This window comes from Trachurus japonicus, chromosome 13 (assembly GCF_045865225.1).
Source record: "Trachurus japonicus isolate A0001 chromosome 13, Traja_1.0".
In the NCBI taxonomy this organism is placed as follows: domain Eukaryota; kingdom Metazoa; phylum Chordata; class Actinopteri; order Carangiformes; family Carangidae; genus Trachurus; species Trachurus japonicus.
In genome coordinates, this window is record NC_140919.1 from 26,236,635 (window position 1) to 26,261,605 (window position 24,971).

At 40.3% G+C, this 24,971-nt stretch overlaps 2 protein-coding genes across 2 annotated transcripts in view; one reads left to right on the forward strand and one right to left on the reverse strand.

Annotated features, from left to right (window-relative positions):
• LOC146976068 (dual specificity protein phosphatase 14) overlaps nucleotides 1-15,741 on the forward strand; it is an 18,453-nt gene extending 2,712 nt beyond the window's left edge. Inside the window, exons 2-3 of the mRNA XM_085795597.1 lie at nucleotides 12,812-13,131; nucleotides 15,257-15,741. Of these exons, the coding sequence (XP_085651723.1) occupies nucleotides 12,818-13,131; nucleotides 15,257-15,476 (534 nt within the window). The 5' untranslated portion in view covers nucleotides 12,812-12,817 and the 3' untranslated portion in view covers nucleotides 15,477-15,741. The remainder of the gene's footprint in view (nucleotides 1-12,811; nucleotides 13,132-15,256) is intronic.
• A 1,012-nt stretch (nucleotides 15,742-16,753) lies between these two features.
• On the reverse strand, nucleotides 16,754-20,311 carry polr2d (RNA polymerase II subunit D). Its single transcript, XM_085795598.1, has 4 exons — nucleotides 20,046-20,311; nucleotides 18,624-18,804; nucleotides 18,419-18,514; nucleotides 16,754-17,106 (listed from the first exon to the last, which is right to left on the reverse strand). The coding sequence occupies exons 1-4, from the start codon at nucleotides 20,122-20,124 to the stop codon at nucleotides 17,028-17,030; spliced, it is 435 nt and encodes a 144-aa protein (XP_085651724.1). The 5' UTR covers nucleotides 20,125-20,311; the 3' UTR covers nucleotides 16,754-17,027.
• Between the last annotated feature and the right edge of the window lie 4,660 nt (nucleotides 20,312-24,971).

Consider the following 24,971-nt stretch of genomic DNA (forward strand, 5'->3'; position numbering starts at 1 on the left):
CTTCAGGACCACCCTGGCTACTTCCTCAGTCATTATCAAACAATTTTACTGTATAGTTTTGGAGAAATTAAACCTCAAAGTTGCATCTCTAGTTTTTTTGTTTTTTTCTTTACGGGAAAAGTGCCTCATACTCCATTTTTACTGTACAATAACATGACTTTGGCCCATAAGTTCTGGCAATACTTGGTACAGGTGACTTCAGGACCACCCTGGCTACTTCCACAGTCATTATCAAACAATTTTACTGTATAATTTTGGAGAAATTAAGCCTCAAAGTTGCATCTCTATTTTTTTTTTTTTTTTTTTACGGGAAAAGTGCCTCATACTCCATTTTTACTGTACAATAACATAACTTTGGCCCATAAGTTCTGGCAATACTTGGTACAGGTGACTTCAGGACCACCCTGGCTACTTCCTCAGTCATTATCAAACAATTTTACTGTATAGTTTTGGAGAAATTAAACCTCAAAGTTGCATCTCTAGTTTTTTTGTTTTTTTCTTTACGGGAAAAGTGCCTCATACTCCATTTTTACTGTACAGTAACATGACTTTGGCCCATAAGTTCTGGCAATACTTGGTACAGGTGACTTCAGGACCACCCTGGCTACTTCCACAGTCATTATCAAACAATTTTACTGTACCATTTTGGGGGAATTAAACCTCAAAGTTGCATCTCTATTTTTTTTTTTTTTTTTTTTTACGGGAAAAGTGCCTCATACTCCATTTTTACTGTACAATAACATGACTTTGGCCCATAAGTTCTGGCAATACTTGGTACAGGTGACTTCAGGACCACCCTGGCTACTTCCACAGTCATTATCAAACAATTTTACTGTACCATTTTGGGGAAATTAAACCTCAAAGTTGCATCTCTAGTTTTTTTGTTTTTTTCTTTACGGGAAAAGTGCCTCATACTCCATTTTTACTGTACAATAACATGACTTTGGCCCATAAGTTCTGGCAATACTTGGTACAGGTGACTTCAGGACCACCCTGGCTACTTCCACAGTCATTATCAAACAATTTTACTGTATCATTTTGGAGAAATTAAGCCTCAAAGTTGCATGTCTAGTTTTTTTGTTTTTTTCTTTACGGGAAAAGTGCCTCATACTCCATTTTTACTGTACAGTAACATGACTTTGGCCCATAAGTTCTGGCAATACTTGGTACAGGTGACTTCAGGACCACCCTGGCTACTTCCACAGTCATTATCAAACAATTTTACTGTACAATTTTGGAGAAATTAAGCCTCAAAGTTGCATCTCAGTTTTTTTTAAACAGGAAAAATGCCTTATACTCCATTTTTACTGTACAATAACATAACTTTGGCCCATAAGTTCTGGCAATACTTGGTACAGGTGACTTCAGGACCACCCTGGCTACTTCCTCAGTCATTATCAAACAATTTTACTGTATAATTTTGGAGAAATTAAACCTCAAAGTTGCATCTCTAGTTTTTTTGTTTTTTTGTTTATGGGAAAAGTGCCTCATACTCCATTTTTACTGTACAGTAACATGACTTTGGCCCATAAGTTCTGGCAATACTTGGTACAGGTGACTTCAGGACCACCCTGGCTACTTCCACAGTCATTATCAAACAATTTTACTGTACCATTTTGGGGAAATTAAACCTCAAAGTTGCATGTCTAGTTTTTTTGTTTTTTTCTTTACGGGAAAAGTGCCTCATACTCCATTTTTACTGTACAGTAACATGACTTTGGCCCATAAGTTCTGGCAATACTTGGTACAGGTGACTTCAGGACCACCCTGGCTACTTCCTCAGTCATTATCAAACAATTTTACTGTATCATTTTGGAGAAATTAAGCCTCAAATTTGCATCTCAGTTTTTTTTAAACAGGAAAAATGCCTTATACTCCATTTTTACTGTACAATAACATAACTTTGGCCCATAAATTCTGGCAATACTTGGTACAGGTGACTTCAGGACCACCCTGGCTACTTCCTCAGTCATTATCAAACAATTTTACTGTATAATTTTGGAGAAATTAAACCTCAAAGTTGCATCTCTAGTTTTTTTTGTTTTTTTCTTTACGGGAAAAGTGCCTCATACTCCATTTTTACTGTACAGTAACATGACTTTGGCCCATAAGTTCTGGCAATACTTGGTACAGGTGACTTCAGGACCACCCTGGCTACTTCCTCAGTCATTATCAAACAATTTTACTGTATAATTTTGGAGAAATTAAGCCTCAAAGTTGCATGTCTAGTTTTTTTGTTTTTTTCTTTACGGGAAAAGTGCCTCATACTCCATTTTTACTGTACAGTAACATGACTTTGGCCCATAAGTTCTGGCAATACTTGGTACAGGTGACTTCAGGACCACCCTGGCTACTTCCACAGTCATTATCAAACAATTTTACTGTATCATTTTGGAGAAATTAAGCCTCAAATTTGCATCTCTAGTTTTTTTCTTTACAGGAAAAGTGCCTCATATTCCATTTTTACTGTACAGTAACATGACTTTGGCCCATAAGTTCTGGCAATACTTGGTACAGGTGACTTCAGGACCACCCTGGCTACTTCCTCAGTCATTATCAAACAATTTTACTGTATAATTTTGGAGAAATTAAGCCTCAAAGTTGCATGTCTAGTTTTTTTGTTTTTTTCTTTACGGGAAAAGTGCCTCATACTCCATTTTTACTGTACAGTAACATGACTTTGGCCCATAAGTTCTGGCAATACTTGGTACAGGTGACTTCAGGACCACCCTGGCTACTTCCACAGTCATTATCAAACAATTTTACTGTATCATTTTGGAGAAATTAAGCCTCAAAGTTGCATCTCAGTTTTTTTTAAACAGGAAAAATGCCTTATACTCCATTTTTACTGTACAATAACATAACTTTGGCCCATAAGTTCTGGCAATACTTGGTACAGGTGACTTCAGGACCACCCTGGCTACTTCCACAGTCATTATCAAACAATTTTACTGTACCATTTTGGGGGAATTAAACCTCAAAGTTGCATCTCTATTTTTTTTTTTTTTTTTTTACGGGAAAAGTGCCTCATACTCCATTTTTACTGTACAATAACATGACTTTGGCCCATAAGTTCTGGCAATACTTGGTACAGGTGACTTCAGGACCACACTGGCTACTTCCACAGTCATTATCAAACAATTTTACTGTACCATTTTGGGGGAATTAAACCTCAAAGTTGCATCTCTATTTTTTTTTTTTTTTTTTTACGGGAAAAATGCCTTATACTCCATTTTTACTGTACAATAACATGACTTTGGCCCATAAGTTCTGGCAATACTTGGTACAGGTGACTTCAGGACCACCCTGGCTACTTCCACAGTCATTATCAAACAATTTTACTGTATCATTTTGGAGAAATTAAGCCTCAAAGTTGCATGTCTAGTTTTTTTGTTTTTTTCTTTACGGGAAAAGTGCCTCATACTCCATTTTTACTGTACAGTAACATGACTTTGGCCCATAAGTTCTGGCAATACTTGGTACAGGTGACTTCAGGACCACCCTGGCTACTTCCACAGTCATTATCAAACAATTTTACTGTACAATTTTGGAGAAATTAAGCCTCAAAGTTGCATCTCAGTTTTTTTTAAACAGGAAAAATGCCTTATACTCCATTTTTACTGTACAATAACATAACTTTGGCCCATAAGTTCTGGCAATACTTGGTACAGGTGACTTCAGGACCACCCTGGCTACTTCCTCAGTCATTATCAAACAATTTTACTGTATAATTTTGGAGAAATTAAACCTCAAAGTTGCATCTCTAGTTTTTTTGTTTTTTTGTTTATGGGAAAAGTGCCTCATACTCCATTTTTACTGTACAGTAACATGACTTTGGCCCATAAGTTCTGGCAATACTTGGTACAGGTGACTTCAGGACCACCCTGGCTACTTCCACAGTCATTATCAAACAATTTTACTGTACCATTTTGGGGAAATTAAACCTCAAAGTTGCATGTCTAGTTTTTTTGTTTTTTTCTTTACGGGAAAAGTGCCTCATACTCCATTTTTACTGTACAGTAACATGACTTTGGCCCATAAGTTCTGGCAATACTTGGTACAGGTGACTTCAGGACCACCCTGGCTACTTCCTCAGTCATTATCAAACAATTTTACTGTATCATTTTGGAGAAATTAAGCCTCAAATTTGCATCTCAGTTTTTTTTAAACAGGAAAAATGCCTTATACTCCATTTTTACTGTACAATAACATAACTTTGGCCCATAAATTCTGGCAATACTTGGTACAGGTGACTTCAGGACCACCCTGGCTACTTCCTCAGTCATTATCAAACAATTTTACTGTATAATTTTGGAGAAATTAAACCTCAAAGTTGCATCTCTAGTTTTTTTTTTTTTTTTCTTTACGGGAAAAGTGCCTCATACTCCATTTTTACTGTACAGTAACATGACTTTGGCCCATAAGTTCTGGCAATACTTGGTACAGGTGACTTCAGGACCACCCTGGCTACTTCCTCAGTCATTATCAAACAATTTTACTGTATAATTTTGGAGAAATTAAGCCTCAAAGTTGCATGTCTAGTTTTTTTGTTTTTTTCTTTACGGGAAAAGTGCCTCATACTCCATTTTTACTGTACAGTAACATGACTTTGGCCCATAAGTTCTGGCAATACTTGGTACAGGTGACTTCAGGACCACCCTGGCTACTTCCACAGTCATTATCAAACAATTTTACTGTATCATTTTGGAGAAATTAAGCCTCAAATTTGCATCTCTAGTTTTTTTCTTTACAGGAAAAGTGCCTCATATTCCATTTTTACTGTACAGTAACATGACTTTGGCCCATAAGTTCTGGCAATACTTGGTACAGGTGACTTCAGGACCACCCTGGCTACTTCCACAGTCATTATCAAACAATTTTACTGTATCATTTTGGAGAAATTAAGCCTCAAATTTGCATCTCTAGTTTTTTTCTTTACAGGAAAAGTGCCTCATATTCCATTTTTACTGTACAGTAACATGACTTTGGCCCATAAGTTCTGGCAATACTTGGTACAGGTGACTTCAGGACCACCCTGGCTACTTCCTCAGTCATTATCAAACAATTTTACTGTATAATTTTGGAGAAATTAAGCCTCAAAGTTGCATGTCTAGTTTTTTTGTTTTTTTCTTTACGGGAAAAGTGCCTCATACTCCATTTTTACTGTACAGTAACATGACTTTGGCCCATAAGTTCTGGCAATACTTGGTACAGGTGACTTCAGGACCACCCTGGCTACTTCCACAGTCATTATCAAACAATTTTACTGTATAATTTTGGAGAAATTAAGCCTCAAAATTGCATCTCAGTTTTTTTTAAACAGGAAAAATGCCTTATACTCCATTTTTACTGTACAATAACATAACTTTGGCCCATAAGTTCTGGCAATACTTGGTACAGGTGACTTCAGGACCACCCTGGCTACTTCCTCAGTCATTATCAAACAATTTTACTGTATCATTTTGGAGAAATTAAGCCTCAAAGTTGCATCTCTAGTTTTTTTGTTTTTTTCTTTACGGGAAAAGTGCCTCATACTCCATTTTTACTGTACAATAACATGACTTTGGCCCATAAGTTCTGGCAATACTTGCTACAGTTTTTTTTTAAATACTTTATTTACAGTTTATCATTTTACAAAACTGTACAAAACATACCACATAGGAACATTCAAACATAAAAGGGAACAGAGAGAGAGAGAGAAAAAAAAAAGAAAAATTAAAAAATAAAATAAAATAAAAATCAAAAAGGGGAAGGGGCTGCCAGATATTTTTAAATTTACCCTTTACATATACTTGCTACAGTTGACTTCAGGACTACCCTGGCTACTTCCTCAGTCATTATTAAACATTTTTACTGTATCATTTTGGATAAATTAATCCTCAAAGTTGTATCTGGAGCTTGTTTTCAACAACTAAATCGATATAAACGTATCAATTCACAATAGTTATTTGGTAACGATCCAACGCATCACCGCATGCGCAAATGACATGCCCTGTTAATTGACACCTCCACGACGACGTTCACTGGATCTCCACTTGATTGCAAGAATGGCTGCAAAAAAAGGGTAAGTGGGGCTTTCAAATAATTTCCAATGTTATGTGGGTAAAAGACACTGCATTTATTGTCTACATATTTTTCAATTATAATTATGTGGCTTAAATAAAGGGCGTCATCACAAATATTTTTTAATTGGCTAAATAGTCTATCACCTTGGGTCAACTGACACACGTGGTTAGCTCACAGACACATGCACATTGTAGGTTATAGGCCTAGCTATTGTAATTAGTGAAATGCCTTATTCTGGCTTAAAAAAAAAAAAAAGTTTAGCTACTGGACAGAGTAATATGATACATACATCTATGTAATCTCCCGAACAGTGCCAGGGTGCAGTTAGATCTGACCTTTTCCTTTTATTCTCTTAACACTAGAACCGCCAACATTATTCTAATCCCCCTTTAATTTCCCAGACCGCATCAACAGTCGCAAACAGTTGTCTAAGTATAAACAATAATTTCAGTAATTCTGTACAGTTCACAGTGATGCATCTGGACCGTGGATGTACAGTATATAATAGATCTCGAGACGTGTGCTGCTCTCGTGTGAAGAGTCCATGACGCTGTTCATTGTTGTTCACTTGCTACTGTAACAGGAGGATTTCATAGAGTCTTCTACTGCAATTGAAGTACTTAGGGGATATTTGTAGAGCATACAACCCTACTTTTAAATAATGCTACTATCCCTTTAAAGTGGATGGAAGCAACAAGGACAGAGAATAATGACAAGTGACAAGAAAAAGACATGAGTTTCACCCCTTAGCCAGAATGATAATCATGATTTTCAGGAAAAGGAGTGTTCATTAAATTGAGATCTGGAGAATAATCAAAAATAACTTCAAAGGCCGGTGTTAAAAAATGTATTGTTATGTGAATTAGTAATTTTTCATGAATAATGCTAAGCAATGATAAGGTCAAACTTGCAATATCTTTTACATCCATTATGTATTGTGTTACATTACATGTATTTCTACACAGTGAAATCGTGTAACACAACAACCTAAATACCAGGCTGTGAAGCTATAACCAAGATGACAAAATGTATTGTTATTGTGTCTTTGAACAATGAAACTAGCAAATAACAAATAAAACTTACAGTAGAATTTCATTATCTTATATCTATCATGATTGAAAATTAACATTTATACTTGAATGCCTTTTACAGATACAGTGTGACACATGTTTTCGGTGGTTCCATGTGGAGTGCCTTAACATGGACTCGGCAACACTTCAGCAGGCAAAGGCTGGTGACTGGAATTGTGACATTTGCCAGGATTAAAACATCACCTTCGATCAGTGGAAGAGAAAGGGATCAGAAAGCCTCAACAGCCATCTTTTAAATTTGACTTTATGTTTTGACATAAAAATGGCACAACACTCTTATCACTGAAACTTTGATTACTTTTCTGGAGGTGACACTGACAGAATCTGAGACATCTGAGGCACCCAGGTTACACTCAACACAATTGTGTGTGTGTGTGTGTGTGTGTGTGTGTGAGAGAGAGAGAGAGAGTTTTAGGTGGATTGATAGAGAACGATCCTGATAGTCAGGTGGAGATCGAGAGTGTGTGAATGTGCAACGACGTAATCTGTAAGGATTATCTGTGTATGCCGGCATCAATAACAGGCTCTCCCAAGATGCACTTGCGTGTAGAATAAGGACTAATAAGGATAAGAATAAGGCCTCAGTCATGTTATTTCTGTCCACTGATTTGTTTGGTCTTTCGATCCTGTAAAAAGTAAAGATATTGTATATGAAAATAGACCATCTTCATAAATAATCACAGACTATGTTGATCTGATATCTGTATTTTATATTCACTTTAAACTTTAAACTTAAACATCTATGTTCTTGTGATTGTGATTTATTCCAACATATGACTGTCACATGGAGGTTTGTTGATGTTTAAGAGTATTAGACATTAGTCTGAGCTGAAAGAAAACTTTGAGGCTTGTAGAACCCAATAATGTAATAAAAAATGTCAAGTGAGTGGATTGAAAATGTAATAAAAACCTGATAATGTAATAACTTCCCAATAATGTACTAAAGTGCATATCCGAATAATGTATGCATGTCCACCACTTAAAACCAAGTAGGCCTAATGGGTCATCTACTGTTAAATTATTACATTATTGGAGTATTACATGATCAGGTGGGTCCCTTCGAATGGAAGGCTAACCTGATAATGAACAGTAATACTTTATTACATTATTGGAAGTTATTACATTATAATTTATTACATTTTCAGTCCACTCAAGTGAATTTTTTTATTACATTATTGGGGTTATTACAATATCAGGGATTTATGATATTATCAGGTTCTACAAGACATAATTTCTCCAAAGTGAGTGAGTAAAACTGTGTGATAATGACTGAGGAAGTAGCCAGTGTGCTCCGAAAGTCAGCTGTAGCAAGTATTGTCAGAACTTGTGGACCAAAGTGATGTTATTGTGCACTAGAAATTGAGTAATAGAACCTTTTTTGTGTCAAAAAAGCAAAAAATTCAACTTTGAGGCCTAATTTCTCCAAAATGAAACAGTAAAATTGTTTGATAATGACTGTGGAAGTAGCCAGGGTGGTCCTGAAGTCACCTGTACCAAGTATTGCCAGAACTTATGGGCCAAAGTCATGTTACTGTACAGTAAAAATGGAGTATGAGGCACTTTTCCCGTAAAGAAAAAAACAAAAAAACTAGAGATGCAACTTTGAGGTTTAATTTCCCCAAAATGGTACAGTAAAATTGTTTGATAATGACTGTGGAAGTAGCCAGGGTGGTCCTGAAGTCACCTGTACCAAGTATTGCCAGAACTTATGGGCCAAAGTCATGTTACTGTACAGTAAAAATGGAGTATGAGGCACTTTTCCCGTAAAGAAAAAAAAAAAAAAATAGAGATGCAACTTTGAGGCTTAATTTCTCCAAAACTATACAGTAAAATTGTTTGATAATGACTGTGGAAGTAGCCAGGGTGGTCCTGAAGTCACCTGTACCAAGTATTGCCAGAACTTATGGGCCAAAGTCATGTTACTGTACAGTAAAAATGGAGTATGAGGCACTTTTCCCGTAAAGAAAAAAAATAAAAAATAGAGATGCAACTTTGAGGCTTAATTTCTCCAAAATTATACAGTAAAATTGTTTGATAATGACTGTGGAAGTAGCCAGGGTGGTCCTGAAGTCACCTGTACCAAGTATTGCCAGAACTTATGGGCCAAAGTCATGTTATTGTACAGTAAAAATGGAGTATGAGGCACTTTTCCTGTTTAAAAAAAACTGAGATGCAACTTTGAGGTTTAATTTCTCCAAAATGATACAGTAAAATTGTTTGATAATGACTGTGGAAGTAGCCAGGGTGGTCCTGAAGTCACCTGTACCAAGTATTGCCAGAACTTATGGGCCAAAGTCATGTTACTGTACAGTAAAAATGGAGTATGAGGCACTTTTCCCGTAAAGAAAAAAACAAAAAAACTAGAGATGCAACTTTGAGGCTTAATTTCTCCAAAATTATACAGTAAAATTGTTTGATAATGACTGTGGAAGTAGCCAGGGTGGTCCTGAAGTCACCTGTACCAAGTATTGCCAGAACTTATGGGCCAAAGTTATGTTATTGTACAGTAAAAATGGAGTATGAGGCACTTTTCCTGTTTAAAAAAAACTGAGATGCAACTTTGAGGCTTAATTTCTCCAAAATTATACAGTAAAATTGTTTGATAATGACTGTGGAAGTAGCCAGGGTGGTCCTGAAGTCACCTGTACCAAGTATTGCCAGAACTTATGGGCCAAAGTCATGTTATTGTACAGTAAAAATGGAGTATAAGGCATTTTTCCTGTTAAAAAAAAACTGAGATGCAACTTTGAGGTTTAATTTCTCCAAAATGATACAGTAAAATTGTTTGATAATGACTGTGGAAGTAGCCAGGGTGGTCCTGAAGTCACCTGTACCAAGTATTGCCAGAACTTATGGGCCAAAGTCATGTTACTGTACAGTAAAAATGGAGTATGAGGCACTTTTCCCGTAAAGAAAAAAACAAAAAAACTAGAGATGCAACTTTGAGGTTTAATTTCTCCAAAATTATACAGTAAAATTGTTTGATAATGACTGAGGAAGTAGCCAGGGTGGTCCTGAAGTCACCTGTACCAAGTATTGCCAGAACTTATGGGCCAAAGTTATGTTATTGTACAGTAAAAATGGAGTATAAGGCATTTTTCCTGTTTAAAAAAAACTGAGATGCAACTTTGAGGCTTAATTTCTCCAAAATGATACAGTAAAATTGTTTGATAATGACTGTGGAAGTAGCCAGGGTGGTCCTGAAGTCACCTGTACCAAGTATTGCCAGAACTTATGGGCCAAAGTCATGTTACTGTACAGTAAAAATGGAGTATGAGGCACTTTTCCCGTAAAGAAAAAAACAAAAAAACTAGAGATGCAACTTTGAGGTTTAATTTCCCCAAAATGGTACAGTAAAATTGTTTGATAATGACTGTGGAAGTAGCCAGGGTGGTCCTGAAGTCACCTGTACCAAGTATTGCCAGAACTTATGGGCCAAAGTCATGTTACTGTACAGTAAAAATGGAGTATAAGGCATTTTTCCTGTTTAAAAAAAACTGAGATGCAACTTTGAGGCTTAATTTCTCCAAAATTATACAGTAAAATTGTTTGATAATGACTGTGGAAGTAGCCAGGGTGGTCCTGAAGTCACCTGTACCAAGTATTGCCAGAACTTATGGGCCAAAGTCATGTTACTGTACAGTAAAAATGGAGTATGAGGCACTTTTCCCGTAAAGAAAAAAAAAAAAAAACTAGAGATGCAACTTTGAGGCTTAATTTCTCCAAAATTATACAGTAAAATTGTTTGATAATGACTGTGGAAGTAGCCAGGGTGGTCCTGAAGTCACCTGTACCAAGTATTGCCAGAACTTATGGGCCAAAGTCATGTTACTGTACAGTAAAAATGGAGTATGAGGCACTTTTCCCGTAAAGAAAAAAACAAAAAAACTAGAGATGCAACTTTGAGGTTTAATTTCTCCAAAACTATACAGTAAAATTGTTTGATAATGACTGTGGAAGTAGCCAGGGTGGTCCTGAAGTCACCTGTACCAAGTATTGCCAGAACTTATGGGCCAAAGTTATGTTATTGTACAGTAAAAATGGAGTATGAGGCACTTTTCCTGTTTAAAAAAAACTGAGATGCAACTTTGAGGTTTAATTTCTCCAAAATGATACAGTAAAATTGTTTGATAATGACTGTGGAAGTAGCCAGGGTGGTCCTGAAGTCACCTGTACCAAGTATTGCCAGAACTTATGGGCCAAAGTTATGTTATTGTACAGTAAAAATGGAGTATGAGGCACTTTTCCTGTTTAAAAAAAACTGAGATGCAACTTTGAGGTTTAATTTCTCCAAAATGATACAGTAAAATTGTTTGATAATGACTGTGGAAGTAGCCAGGGTGGTCCTGAAGTCACCTGTACCAAGTATTGCCAGAACTTATGGGCCAAAGTCATGTTACTGTACGGTAAAAATGGAGTATGAGGCACTTTTCCTGTAAAGGAAAAAACAAAAAAACTAGAGATGCAACTTTGAGGTTTAATTTCCCCAAAATGGTACAGTAAAATTGTTTGATAATGACTGTGGAAGTAGCCAGGGTGGTCCTGAAGTCACCTTAACCAAGTATTGCCAGAACTTATGGGCCAAAGTCATGTTACTGTACAGTAAAAATGGAGTATAAGGCTCTTTTCCTGTTTAAAATTCATAAGGCCCTGTTAGGTAGGTACACGGGAACACACACACACACACACACACACACACACACACACACACACACACACACACACACACACACACACACACACACACACACACACACACACACACACACACACACACACACACACCTTGCCTTTGTATTATCCGCGTCTTACTTTGAAAACCGGAAGTCATCTCGCTTGGTTCTGAACTAGCGTTTTTTTTTACAGTCTATGGTTAGCTTCGTCAGTGGACTCGGAGAATTTACCGTAAGTTCTATGATACGGGCGCAGTTCAAATGTTTGTGCGGCTGGCTTGACTCCGCGAGGAAGAACGACGGCTCACTTGACCGCAGTACCCTGTCGTCCTCTGCTGCTGAATCAGTTCATATCAATACTACTGATAGTAGCTATAGCCTACTGCACAACAGGATCGATTTACCATAGCTGTACTATTGGATAGAAACAGCTGATTCAAGTCTGTTTCACCATGTTGTCGTTAGGCAAAGTCCTTCTAGGCAATATTAGAACGTCTCTGGTTTAGGCTACTCAACAGGTTGCTTAAGCACAAAAATGGCATAAAAATAAATAAAATAATAAATGATTCAATAGTTTTTTTTTAGTAGGCTAAATGCAATATTAAAACGTTTGGGTAATTACATGATATTTCTGTGTCTATTTTTTATTCTAAAAAATAAATGTAAAAATACTGCTGACAGCATTAATAAAGAGGCCTAGAACTGTTTCCAAAAAAGTTGGGAAGTGGTGTAAAAGGTTAACAAACAGATTTGTAAAACATTAAAGCCTGTGTTGGATTGAAAATAGCACAATGAATGTTGAGACTGAGAAATGTCTTTTTTTTCTTCTTTTTTTTAATGTAGGCTATCATTTGTTCATTTTGATTCTTAATCCTGGTGTGTTGTTGTCATTGCTCTGCTGGAGTTGACCACCCTGCTGTTCTCTGTTATGTTGACCTGGATGAGATCTGACAGGTGTTTGTCCGTCTCCTCCTGCTGCAGCCGGTCATGTCCCGGATCTCCCAGATCTCTGCTGGTCTGTTCCTCAGCGGTCTGGACTCGGCGCTGAACCTCAGCGTGCTGACCAGCAGGAACATCACCCTCATCGTCAACGCCACAGGCCTGGAGGACGTGTCCTACCCGCCCCTGGACGGACTGCAGGTCGTCCACGTCCCCGTTCAGGATCAACCTCACGCCCCCCTGAACCAGTACTTTGACCCCGTGGCTCAGCGGATCGACCAGAACCAGACGGGCAGGACGCTGGTCCACTGCACCGCCGGCCGGAGCCGCTCCCCTGCTCTGGTCATGGCCTACCTGATGAGGTAGACCACCTGCACCAGTTAACTAAATCTCAAACTAGCAGTGAATTTTTTTTTAGTAAACTAAACTTAAAGCAACAGTAAGCAGAAAATTTATGTTAATATAAGTCTTAAATAGTTATATCTTCGACGGCAGTCACTTATATAGAGTGTTTGGTCTGAAACACGGGTCTGTCAGTCACTCTGCTCTGCTGTAAGCCGAGGAGAAAACTTTCCTTGTATCCTACAACCTTTATCCAATGAGGAGAGAGAACGGCATAAAGGGGCGGTCCTCTCTGTGTGTGCAGCCAAGGGATGCGTGTGCATGTGGTGACGTAAGGACGAGGGCGGGGACTGCTAACTCCATCGGCTGACAGGAAGTTAGCCAAAACGACCGGATCGCTTACTTCTCCTTTAACTAGAAATAAAAATTACTGTTTTTCCAAAAACAAGAACTAAAAAAAAAAAAAGAACAATGCAAAAATCTAAAACTAAACTGAATTGCAAATAACAGCAGCTTAGTTTTAGTTTTCTTGGCGCATTTCCACTAGCACGGTTCGGCTCGGTACGGCACGGCTCGGCGCGCTATTGCGTGTTTCCACTAGCACGCAGTACCTGCAACCGGGTACAGTTTTGGTATCACCTCAGCCCTGGTTCCAAGCGAGCCGAAGCGTTACTAAAACGTGACGTCAGCCGACTGCCTTCCACTGATTGGCCGATGAGTGTCGTCACTGGAAGCGTCATAACCACTCGACGACCGACAACAGAAATGTTCCTGCTGAAGCTGTTATTACCAGAGAATTTCTAATATTTAGACTGGCTCTGTTATTACGTGACTTTATTAAGTTTTAATATTTTTTCATGCGAGAAAGTAACTGTTTAGATCCCCATGTGCGGTTAGTTTATCCAAACGACGGCTGTTTAGAAGTTTGCCCCGATGTTTTTCGGAGAAGTGAAGCTCCAGGTCCGAGCAGCGACCGCGACATCACAGAGGCAGCAGCCCGGCTCCTGACGTGCTCCGCCGGCCAGCCTACCACCGTCACCCCGAGGAGAACAGACCGCTAATTAACTTCCCCGATGGCTTTTTAGAGGTTTACCACCGGCTGGTTAAACTCTTAAATGTTGGTGTCATTGATTAAATCTAACAATTGTGGCTGTAGCAGCAGTTTGTTTGTGGTTAGAAAGAAGAGCAGCACTGCCTTGGGTTCTGTACGCACAGAAAACACCACATTTACATCAATAAATAAATGTTTTACAATGAACCAGGCCGATCTCGGAGCTGGCAAGACTCTCCGGTAAGGCATATTGAAAATTAAATGCCGTTATGGGGACGAGAGCAGTCAAAACGGCGGTTTAAAGCTAGCTACAGCGAGGGTAGGTTCACTTCCTGTTTACAAAGTAAAAGCACCAGTTCTATCGTAATGGCTTTCCTTATGATAAAAGGCAACAGGTGTTTTATTTTGTGAAAATAACCGGAAGTGCGTTGCTCACTACGGCTAGCTTTAGTAACGCCGACTTCGTTGAAACAAAATTGTAAACAGCTGGTATTTTGTCAGTTTTTCAACACGTTGGGGATCTAAACGACTACTTTCTCGCCTGAAAATGTTTCAAATGTTGCTAAAGTTATATATTTACAGAGTTTAGAGCGTTGCTCGGCGCCGTGTAAATGACGTCACGGCGGCACTAGTGATACTCAGTTGTAATGGAAACACAACCAAACCGAGCCGAGCCGTGCCGTGCCGAGCCGTATCGAGCCGAGCCGTGCTAGTGGAAATGCGCCATTAGAGATGGCTAAAGTTGCAGGAAGAAAACGCCACAGCTCAATATGGCCTCGAGTACGACCCACAATGTAACGTGATGAGGACTGATTGGAACATTATGGGATGCAACTAAAAGGGACGAATCCCACAAATTTGGAAGTTTTAAGAGGTCTCACAGAGGCTTATACCTGAAAAACTAAAACTATATAAAAAAAACTAGTCAGATCCTCAAAAATAAAAACTAAACTAAAAGTGCTTTAACTAATCTGAAATAAACTGAAAAACTAAATAAAAAACTAATGAAAATTTTAAATCTATTTAACCTTGCTGTGTGACGGTTTGTGTCTCTGTGAAGCTGAGACTCTGATGTGGTTCTGGTCTCTGTGCAGGTTTGAAGGTCTCAGCCTGCGTCAGGCTTTTGAGCAGGTTTTGGAGCAGCGACCCTTCATCAGACCCAACGCTGGTTTCTGGAGGCAGCTGATCGACTACGAGAAGACTCTATTTAGTAAAAACACGATGAGGATGGGGAGGTCGTCTGGTGGTGAAGTCCTGCCCGAGGCCCTGCAGGACCCTCAGAACTCTACAGCCGCGTACTTTGTCCACGTCTGACGCACTGAGCTCAGAGACATTAAAGCAGCTCAGGTCCTGAGTCGTCTTCAAACAGTTTTTAAATCATGGATGATCTTCAACTTCAACTTATTCAGAACTGAATGAACATTGTGATGTCACAGTGAAATCGACCATATAGCTTTTACATCCATCATGACATCATGACATGCGAGTTAAACTGTGTCATAATGAATTTGTACATTATGGGCAGAGGACACAGTGACTGTTGGACCATCAGTTTAGTTTTTAGAGGATATTTGTCAAATGTGAAGATGTTTCCTCAAGATGCTACTGAGGTGTCAGGTTCATAAGACAACTAAACAACAACTAAATGGATGAAAATAAAAGTATTAAAGGTGTACAGAAAAGAAAATTGAATTTGAGCCCACTCTGGGTCATAAAATTAGTGTAATAACTCATCTATCAGACGATGTAGGCCAAACTTTGTGCAAAATTCTATTTTTGAGTAAATCCGTGATGAAAGTGTGTATTTTAGTGTAGTTTTTTTTTTTCGTATTGGATAATGCAGGCGCACGGATTATACGTCAGCCTGTACACGATTCACTAGCCACTGATATTGGATCCGTAATCCGTCATTCAAACGTCTGAGACACGCACACACACACGGAGCTCGGGCTCACCCCAAACTTTGAATATCCCGCCCGCTCGATAACGACCAATCAAATTCATTTTCCTTACTCGGGTAAACTCGTGTTGCAGCTCGTGACAACTCGGCGCGACAAACGGGACAAACGGCCATTTCTGTACACCTTTAAAATCTTTTTGAAAAAAGCCCCCCCCCAATCACAATTTGTATTTAAACACTTTAAAAGGTGGGAAGGTCCATACTGCATAAAATACTGTGGATACTTTCAGGCTCCAACTTGACTTGGTTTTCAAATACTTTGAGCCATTTACAAATAGTGAGGCTTTTATTTTGAAAGTTTCAGACACATGTTTGTTGTTGAGGTTGCAGTCTACTGAAGCTTCTGGTTTAAGCGCTGGTAAAAAGTAACTGAGAAAACAGTTCAGTATCTGTATGTGACAAGTGTGTGTGTCCATTTATCACTTCTGTAAAAAAAAACAGACAAAAAGAGAAATAATTTGAAAGCCCTTTAGGTTTTGTAATTAAGTTTGGACCGAGTCCTTACAGGTCCAATGTAATCCAATGTAAAAACCACTGCTGAGTTTCTAAACTCCAAACATGAATGTGCCGTCCACATTGTCTCTCCAGACCTCACACATAAAGCTGCTGTATTCAACACAAACACTGAGTCTGTTGTTAAAAAAGACAAGTCAAAGTTTATTGTGGCAGTAGAGGGAATGATGAGCTGCACAGTGAACAGAGAGCCTCTCTGTCATCAACCAAAACCATCAGCTTAACTACAACTACACAGCAGCTCAGCTCAGCTCAGTTCAGTTCAGTGGTTCCTGGATGTAAAGACGAACTCTGAACCAGACGGCGACCTGGTGCTGGTCAGAGCGGTTCACAGACTCAGGTCCACCAGGAGAAGCAGGGCCCAGAGAGCAGTCCTGGTCCTGGATTTGGACTCAGTACTGGAAGCTCCTCTTGGTCTGGATGTCGTCCAGGATCTGCTGCAGCTCCTCGTCTTCAAACCGACCCTCCAGACTGGAAACAAACACATTTCATACACAAATGTAAGTATTAGGCAGAAAGACACTGGTGTGTGTGGGGTGCTGAAGTAAACCACGTTCATGAATCCAGACGGTAATGTACAGCTAATATGATCCTAATACACTGTGGCTGCAGCTGGTCACTGTGCACACACAGTCACACATACATGTCTACTGGATTTTAACATACTGTTTATAAAATCTGGTGATTTATTGGCACTTAAACGTCTCATATTTAAAGTTGTTGGTTGGCTCAGAGAGATATTCGACAAGGCAGTACTCAGGAAGGCCAGACAGATATCTGGGGATGCTTCACCCTTACATTTAAAATTTTAACTGCTCCCATCTGACCGCCGATTCAGGGTCCCAAGGGCAAGCAGGAATAAGAAATATTTTTCCATCTGCTATACAAGCACTTTATGCAAGTGACTGCACCTGATTTTAAAGGGATAGTTCAACATTTTGGCAAATTGGCCCATTGCCACAATCCCTATAGTCTAAGGAGGACCACGCTATGAGATAATAACATAACGTTACGAGACAGAGTTGTTTTCGAGAGATTGCTTGCTGAAAATCTGCCCCTGACAGGAACGCACATCAACGGTTTTGCATGAATTTGCCTTAATAGCGTGGTGAATGTGCAGGTCATAACTTGTCCACCAGAGCATTTTGGAGTTGTTGGATTGTGTATTTGATGAGTTTGATGAGGGAAACCAAGAAATCCCATTAGCCTCCATAGCGTAGCTCTGAGCAGCTCACAGCTCGGCTCGGCCGTTCTAAAAATAAAGGTAACGAACCTACTCCTAAGACTATAGGGATTATGGCAATGGGCCAATTTGCCAAAATGTTGAACTATCCCTTTAAGTGCATGCTCAAACAGCTTTGGGTTTTATTCTAACCTGCTGTTATCTCTTGTCCACTTGCATGGTTTTTCTGTGTAGTGTAATTTTATGTGGGGGAAGTCAAAGACAAATTTCCACTAAGGTGGACAATAAAGTTAAACTAAACCAAACTAAATTCACACCGTTGTGAAGTATCCAGGATCTACACAGTACATTACTAGAGAGTAATACCACAGCCAGAAGCTCAGTTACATCGCAACAGGTTCAGTGAGGTCATCTCTTAATTTTTTTATACAGGTTTGTCCACAGACTGAATTTCATCCAAGTCTTTATAGTAACACTGAAACTTTCCAGGCACAAACCTCATCATACAGATACATGTTGGAAGAGTCCGAGCAGATGAACATTTAGTGGTGAAAGAAAATAAAATTGTGTGTGATCAGGTGTGATGTGGATCCGGCTGACCTGGGGATCAGGGCTTTGGCCTCTTCAGCGGCCTCAGGACACAGATTTGCCAAACTGGCCAGCTCAAATTTATGAAGCTTCTTCTGCAGGAGGAGACTGAGGACACAGAGAGAGGAGGGGACAGAGTCAGATCCAGATCAGACCACAAAGAGCCGCCGGCGGTCAGCGTCCGGCTGCGTGGAGACAGACGACGGCGAACCCGTACCTGCGGACCGCCGTGATCGTCTCCCTGTTCTTGAAGCGGCTGAATCGGGCCGTGTAGTTCAGAGTCTTCATGAAGACCTCGGACAGCTCCTGCTCGTCCTCGGCGCTCTCGTTCTGCTGCTTCCTGTGCTCCAGCAACATGTGGACCTCCGAGTTCAGCAGAGTCTCAGCACTCTCAAACTCTGATGACGACAACAACACACCGAGATTGACACAACAATACATCAGAGGAGAAGAAAATAAAGATAACTACACCACATGGACCAGGTAGGAATGATGCAGCCGTCACAGTGATCAGGTCCTGGTTCCAGCTGCTACTAAACAGCTGTTCAGCCCAAAATATTTACCGGTACTAGTTCACAACATTGAAATCTTCATTTCTGACCCACTGACCAATTTATCAATTTACTGATCAGTCATTGGCCGGTGCAGAAACAATTCATACGTGAGTGTCACAGGGGCGAGGCAACTACAACCAGGGATCCTTGACTTTACTGTCAGACACTATCATTAAAAATAATCATCAATTATCAAAAATTCCCCCTCATATTTGGGTTATAAAGACAACACGACAGGAATTGTGTATTTACTACATGTGTGTGATGGTGTCAAACCTAAGTTGCCTGCACAACAAAACAGGGTCTGAAAGATGAAAACATGACTATAAACTAAGTGCAGGGCTCCAGACTTAAACTTAAAATTTTAGGAGCCAAGCAGAAAGTACAGGGACGCACACTATCAATCGACTTGCAAAGCAAATGCATCATTCATGATTCTCAAACACATTGGCCTGACTCCTGTAATGACAGATTCCAGCCAGGTTCTTTGAGTCGCCTCAAAAAATGTAAATTTACTGGTTGCACATGCTCAAGTAGACGTAAAATTTACTTGCAACGTCTCAAATTTTAGGGGCAAAATGCTCCGATTTACGGGCAACCAACAGTCTGGCACTGAGGCAGGTGGTGGTGGTGGTGATGGTGAAGCCAGACTGAACTAACTAGTGTCTCCACAACACTGATGGTTGGTGGTAGGGTTACAACAGGCCTCGTGGAGGTGAACACACACCTGTAGGAAACCACATCACCTGTCTGAAACTCAGTGGACTCGCACTTCAGCGGTTAATCTGTTTACAGTCTGTACATTATCTGGATCAGGACCACTGTGTGTAAACTGGTCAGATCTGAACCTGAGACCTGGTCCACAGAAAACCACCCTGTAGTTTCCTGGACCACCTCAGTCTGATCCACATCAGACCAGACCTGGTCTCCATGCCACCTGTGGTCCTGATGAAAACAGGCAGAAACACCGTCTTTTCTAACTTTTAGCCGGTGAAACACAGTTTCGACGGACGTGAGGCGGGTTAGTAATGAACCAGAACCAGACCCGGACCTCGGACCGGACCGTGGTGCTTTAGTTTACAGACCTTTAGGAAACAGCAGCTGTGAAGCGTCCTCTTCAACATCACCGACGTGCGGAGTGGCCGCGCCGCCCCCCGCCGCCATGACCCACTCTTCCCCCGCTGAGCGGACACTGCAGGCGGCAGACCGTCGTTGCTTCAGCCCGTGTACCGGGAAGAGGTCGGACCCTGCGAGTCGGCGGTGATTTACCGAGAAGAATAACGGACAAAGGTTTCAGCTCGGCGCCTTTCAGACTCCTCCTCCTCCTGTTCCTCTTCTTCCGCCTCTAGCTGCTTCTTCTTGCGGTCTTTGGCGGTCGGCAGACAGCGTTACAGCGCAGTACCGCCGCCTACTGGACAGGACAGGTGCACCACCATGACATGTTTTACTCTCACTCCCTCCTCTACCAAGTGTGATGATGAGGGAAGCTGCCCACTTGACAACACTGTGGGTCTTTCTGTGTGATGACGATTGGTCCATTTAGTAATGCTGGGTCATTTCAACCAGCCATCATATGACAGTAGGCTACATGTAGGCTATATAAGGTGTTATCTTTCAATTTTAATATAGTTTCATAGGAACTGTATGTAGCCTACCATTTAGGCTATTAAATGCATCATACAGGGCAGCACTGAACAGTTTGTCAGAGTCAGTTTGTCATGTCTCTCAAACTTCTTTTTCTTTGTTTGCCCTTTTGGCTTCTGAGAAGCTCGTAGTTTTTGTTTTTTCAGTAGGCTAATACTCCTACACACTTCTTTTCTTATGCTTTTGTGACATTTGACAGACAAAATATTCCTTCATGCTTTGCAACCATATGATCACCTTTCTGCTGTCTTTTCTGAGTCTTTGAGCCACCCTGAGCCACTCAGCTCTTCTTCTTCTTTCTTCTTTTTGTTGTTTTGATATTGTTCGGCCGTTAACACACTTTAACACCGTCCCTTTCCCCAAAGTAGGCCTAATCTCTTTTCGTCTTTTATCCACTGCCTCTGCTCTGTTTCTCTCTCTGTGTCTTAGAGATAGATAGATAAATGGATAGATAGATGTCTCAACTCACCATCAATGAACAAAAATAAATAAATAAATAAATAAAATGAACAAGTTCTGACTCAAACCTACAGCATTGGACGATGATGTGACACTACATTAAACTTTGAACATAAGACTATAATGGCCTCAGGGGCTGAGAATGGCCATGTATTTTTAATTTTTAATTTATTTTATTGTTGTTTTCCCGTGATAACTACTTATTTCGTGTTGATATGACAAAATTTGTTTTCACATGATAACGCATCAATTTATTTGCCTATATAATCTCGATATAACAGAAGACTTTTGTTGGATTGTAAACATACACAGGAAGTCATCTAATACAACAGTGCATCATCACGCTGTGGGGATATGTCCACTCTGACGTTAGTGATTAAAGATCAATGATAAAATAAGATCTTCTCTCTTACAGACATTATTGACTGTGCTTTCCAGAGTATCTGCACCACCACCCTCGGGCCTGACCCCCTTCACCCACTGTGACCCAGTGATGGCTGCCACTGTGTTTCTGCTGTATAATCTGATAGTTTGTTGGATCGTCTTCTGGAGATGGATATGTTAAGTTCTGAGACATACAAACCAGTTGTCACTCTTGCTTGTCTTTAATTAATTCCCCAGATACATGTTAGTTTTAACACCCATGTCTTCATTCTCCATTTCCTTTTCTTATGCATAACACGCATGTTTACCCATATAGGTCTGGGTTAGCCATGGGGGGCATCACTGACCTTATCTTTTTCTTTTATGGGTTTGCAGGAGCAGAGGTTGATATGACTTCAAGGAATACTAAACTGTGGCCCAGCAGTTTCTACTGTCCTGATAGTTGATACTGGCTCTGGTGTGAACTATGCTCCCTTTGCACAAGAGTCAGTTCAGTCATGTCATGTGACCCTCTCAAAGCCCAAGATTAAATATGCCTTATTGTTCAAAATTTGTTACAGAACACTTCTCAACCAGATAACTCACAATCTGGGACATCCATCAGAAAAACACAGTCAATATCGCCGGGATCAGATGGTTCATCATCTGACTTCTATTAACTATTTCCCCAGCAGATGGCACAGTTTCTCTACCAAATATAGGTCACAAGAACTTTTCAAAAGGTATCTGATGTTGGGGCATATCTCCAAGCTTAATTACCTTAATCCACAAATGGCCTAAATCCTCTCTGGATTGACAAGAGGCACCAAATTTGCCTTTTGAATAATGATAACATTTTCAGTTGGACTCTATAACTGATGTACCACAATACCTTAACAACAGAATGAAACTGGTTGTAGACTTACTTCACTATATTTTAGTTCACTTTTCTTAAATTTTGTCAAGGCCTTTGATACTGTTGAGCAAAATTCAAGGAAGATCGCTTTCAGAGGGTTCTTTTTTTTGTAATGTTTATTGTTTAGTAAAGCTTAGATATGAATCATCTCCCAGATGGCCAGTATGACCAGTATCCCTGTATCTATTTTTCCTTACTTCTAGTAATCTACAGGTTGTCAGCATAGGTGATAGAAGTATCTTGATAAATCAACTGGCAGATAATAGTCAGGGGGGCAATTCTGAAAAGTGCTTCCGTTAAGACTTTTGCGGACATGTTGGGGTACAAGATGACAACCATTTTTTTTTAGTTAGAGGGGGCCTATAAGTGAAATTCTAGGCTGGTTGTCAACCTGAAAAAATATTTTTGTGAGTTTTGGAAGCAATTTTAAGCAAATCTTCAGGTTTCCTGCTTAACACGACCTGCCCACAATAAATATCAAATATCTACACAACCACAAGGACCACATACATAAACTTGATATCAAATGAAAGATTACACTCAGGGGATGTCTGTAGAAGTGTCAAAATGAAAATGTATTTAACAGTGTAAGAGCAAATAGGGCTAGAACTTGTAAAAAATCAATCTCCGCCTAAAGAGAGCCGGTTTTTAAAGTGAATTTCAACTTGGAAACACAAGATAGCAGCCTCAAACCTGTATCAATCAGTACCCAAATTTAGGGGAATAAGTCATGCCAAGTTTAAAGCTTATAGTGTGAGACAGTGCAACACTGCACACATTTTAGTGCTTAGATGTCCAGGCGGAAATCTAGAATATTTGACATTTCACTACCAATTCCTTTAAAAGTCAACAGCTGTCTCTCTTCCTCTAGCATTAGTAACTACTAATGATTTGTAGTAATAACTGTGTAATATTTGTATGGCTAAGAGATATAATATATTTGAGGCAACTTAGGGATGATTTTGACAAAAACATTGTTTAATAATCACATAATCACAAAATTACAGGGCAACCGCCATTCCGACATCCCACCAGTCCGACATAGGCCTCTATTTTGTCTAAATGGCAACATTAATTTTCTATCAAATGTCCCATCACTCTTCTTGCCTTCTATGGTCGGAATGATGGCATTTTTTTCTTTTTTCAAACGTCCTGCCTTTCCGACAGTTCCTTTAATAGCCTTTTTTTCCCCAAAAAAACATTTTGCACTGGTTGGGCTTAGGCAATGATGAAAGGAGTTGGTTAAGTTTAGTAAAAAGAGAAGGTAGAAGCTAGACAGGCAGACTAGTCCCTATCTGCACTCTACTGCATAATTACGTACAACAATGTGGGTATTCTTCTATCAGCATGTCCTAAAGGACAACAAGGAGTTTTGGTATACGAAATGTTTTCACACTACATTTCCCATGAGCCTCCACATACGCGGTGAAATTATTGGACTGGCGCAAGACGGACATCTTGCCAAGAATGTTTTCATTCATCAAGAATGAAAGTCAGAGGTTCGAAGATGATCAGATATCGTCGTAGTTCCGACCATTCGGCGGCGTTATTCCCATGACCTGCCGGGCAGCGTCCATGAAACCAAAAGCAGGTTGGCTCGCCCAGCATTTCCGGCACTAATAATAATAACAAAATAACAATCTAGACAAAACAATATATTTATCGAAAATGGAGCCATTAACAAGTGGGTAACGTAGATTCATCCACATTAATATGAGACTTTTTTATAAGCGTGTAACCCTTCAGCAGAGCAGAGCAACAAGCCTGCCAGCAGAAACCAAACACAGCGCCAGGTTTGAATGCGGAGTAAAATGTCGGATTCACAATCTTTGGTTTTATTGTGGAAGTTGTGACTATCTGTTCAACATAAACTCCGCTGTATGAGTACCGCCGCTGCAGCCTGAGCGAGGTCGCTCTGGACACAGCACACCGCGGCTCTGCTGAGCTCCAGACCCGGAGTCTTCCTGCTTCTCTCCCCAACACACAGTACCCTGTGCTGGGCCGCCCGGCACGACCAGTCTCCCTCCAGCTCTGGAGCTTTCAGTTCCTGCGGTCCCGTTGCCGCCACCATGCATCAGCTACTGGTAATGACGGTGGAGCCAGTTGCCGTCGTCGCCGTAATTACCGGTAGCCTAACTGGTACACGGCGGCGGCAATGGGACCACAGGTACTAGCGTAGCTGCCATTAGCAGCGCCGAGGAAAGCTCCAGAGCTTCTGTACTGTTCTTCTCTGAATCCTAGTGGGGCTTTCAGTGGCAGACCGGCCGGGGGTGGGGGGCCAGCAGGCGCTGAATTCATGGGTTCATGCATCTGTGGCTGAGCAGCTCAGGGCGGTTATGAACCACTTATAGTTTCTAAGCGGAAGTGGGTGGGGACGAGGATGATGAGGAGCTGGGGAGTCGAGGGGATTGGATGGAGGGTACGAGAGAGAAATTGACCAATAGGAGCCATCCAGGCTGCATGGCTCCTATTGGGCAAGTCCAGGCAAGTTACGAGCTACATGGTAAACTGGAGTACATCAATCTAGTACGAGTTCACAGGTGGGAAGTTACGAGTTTGACTCATAGACTGTAAAAAGAATGGACGTAGCACCCGTGACGTCACCCATTGGTTTTGGGGAGTCTGTTTT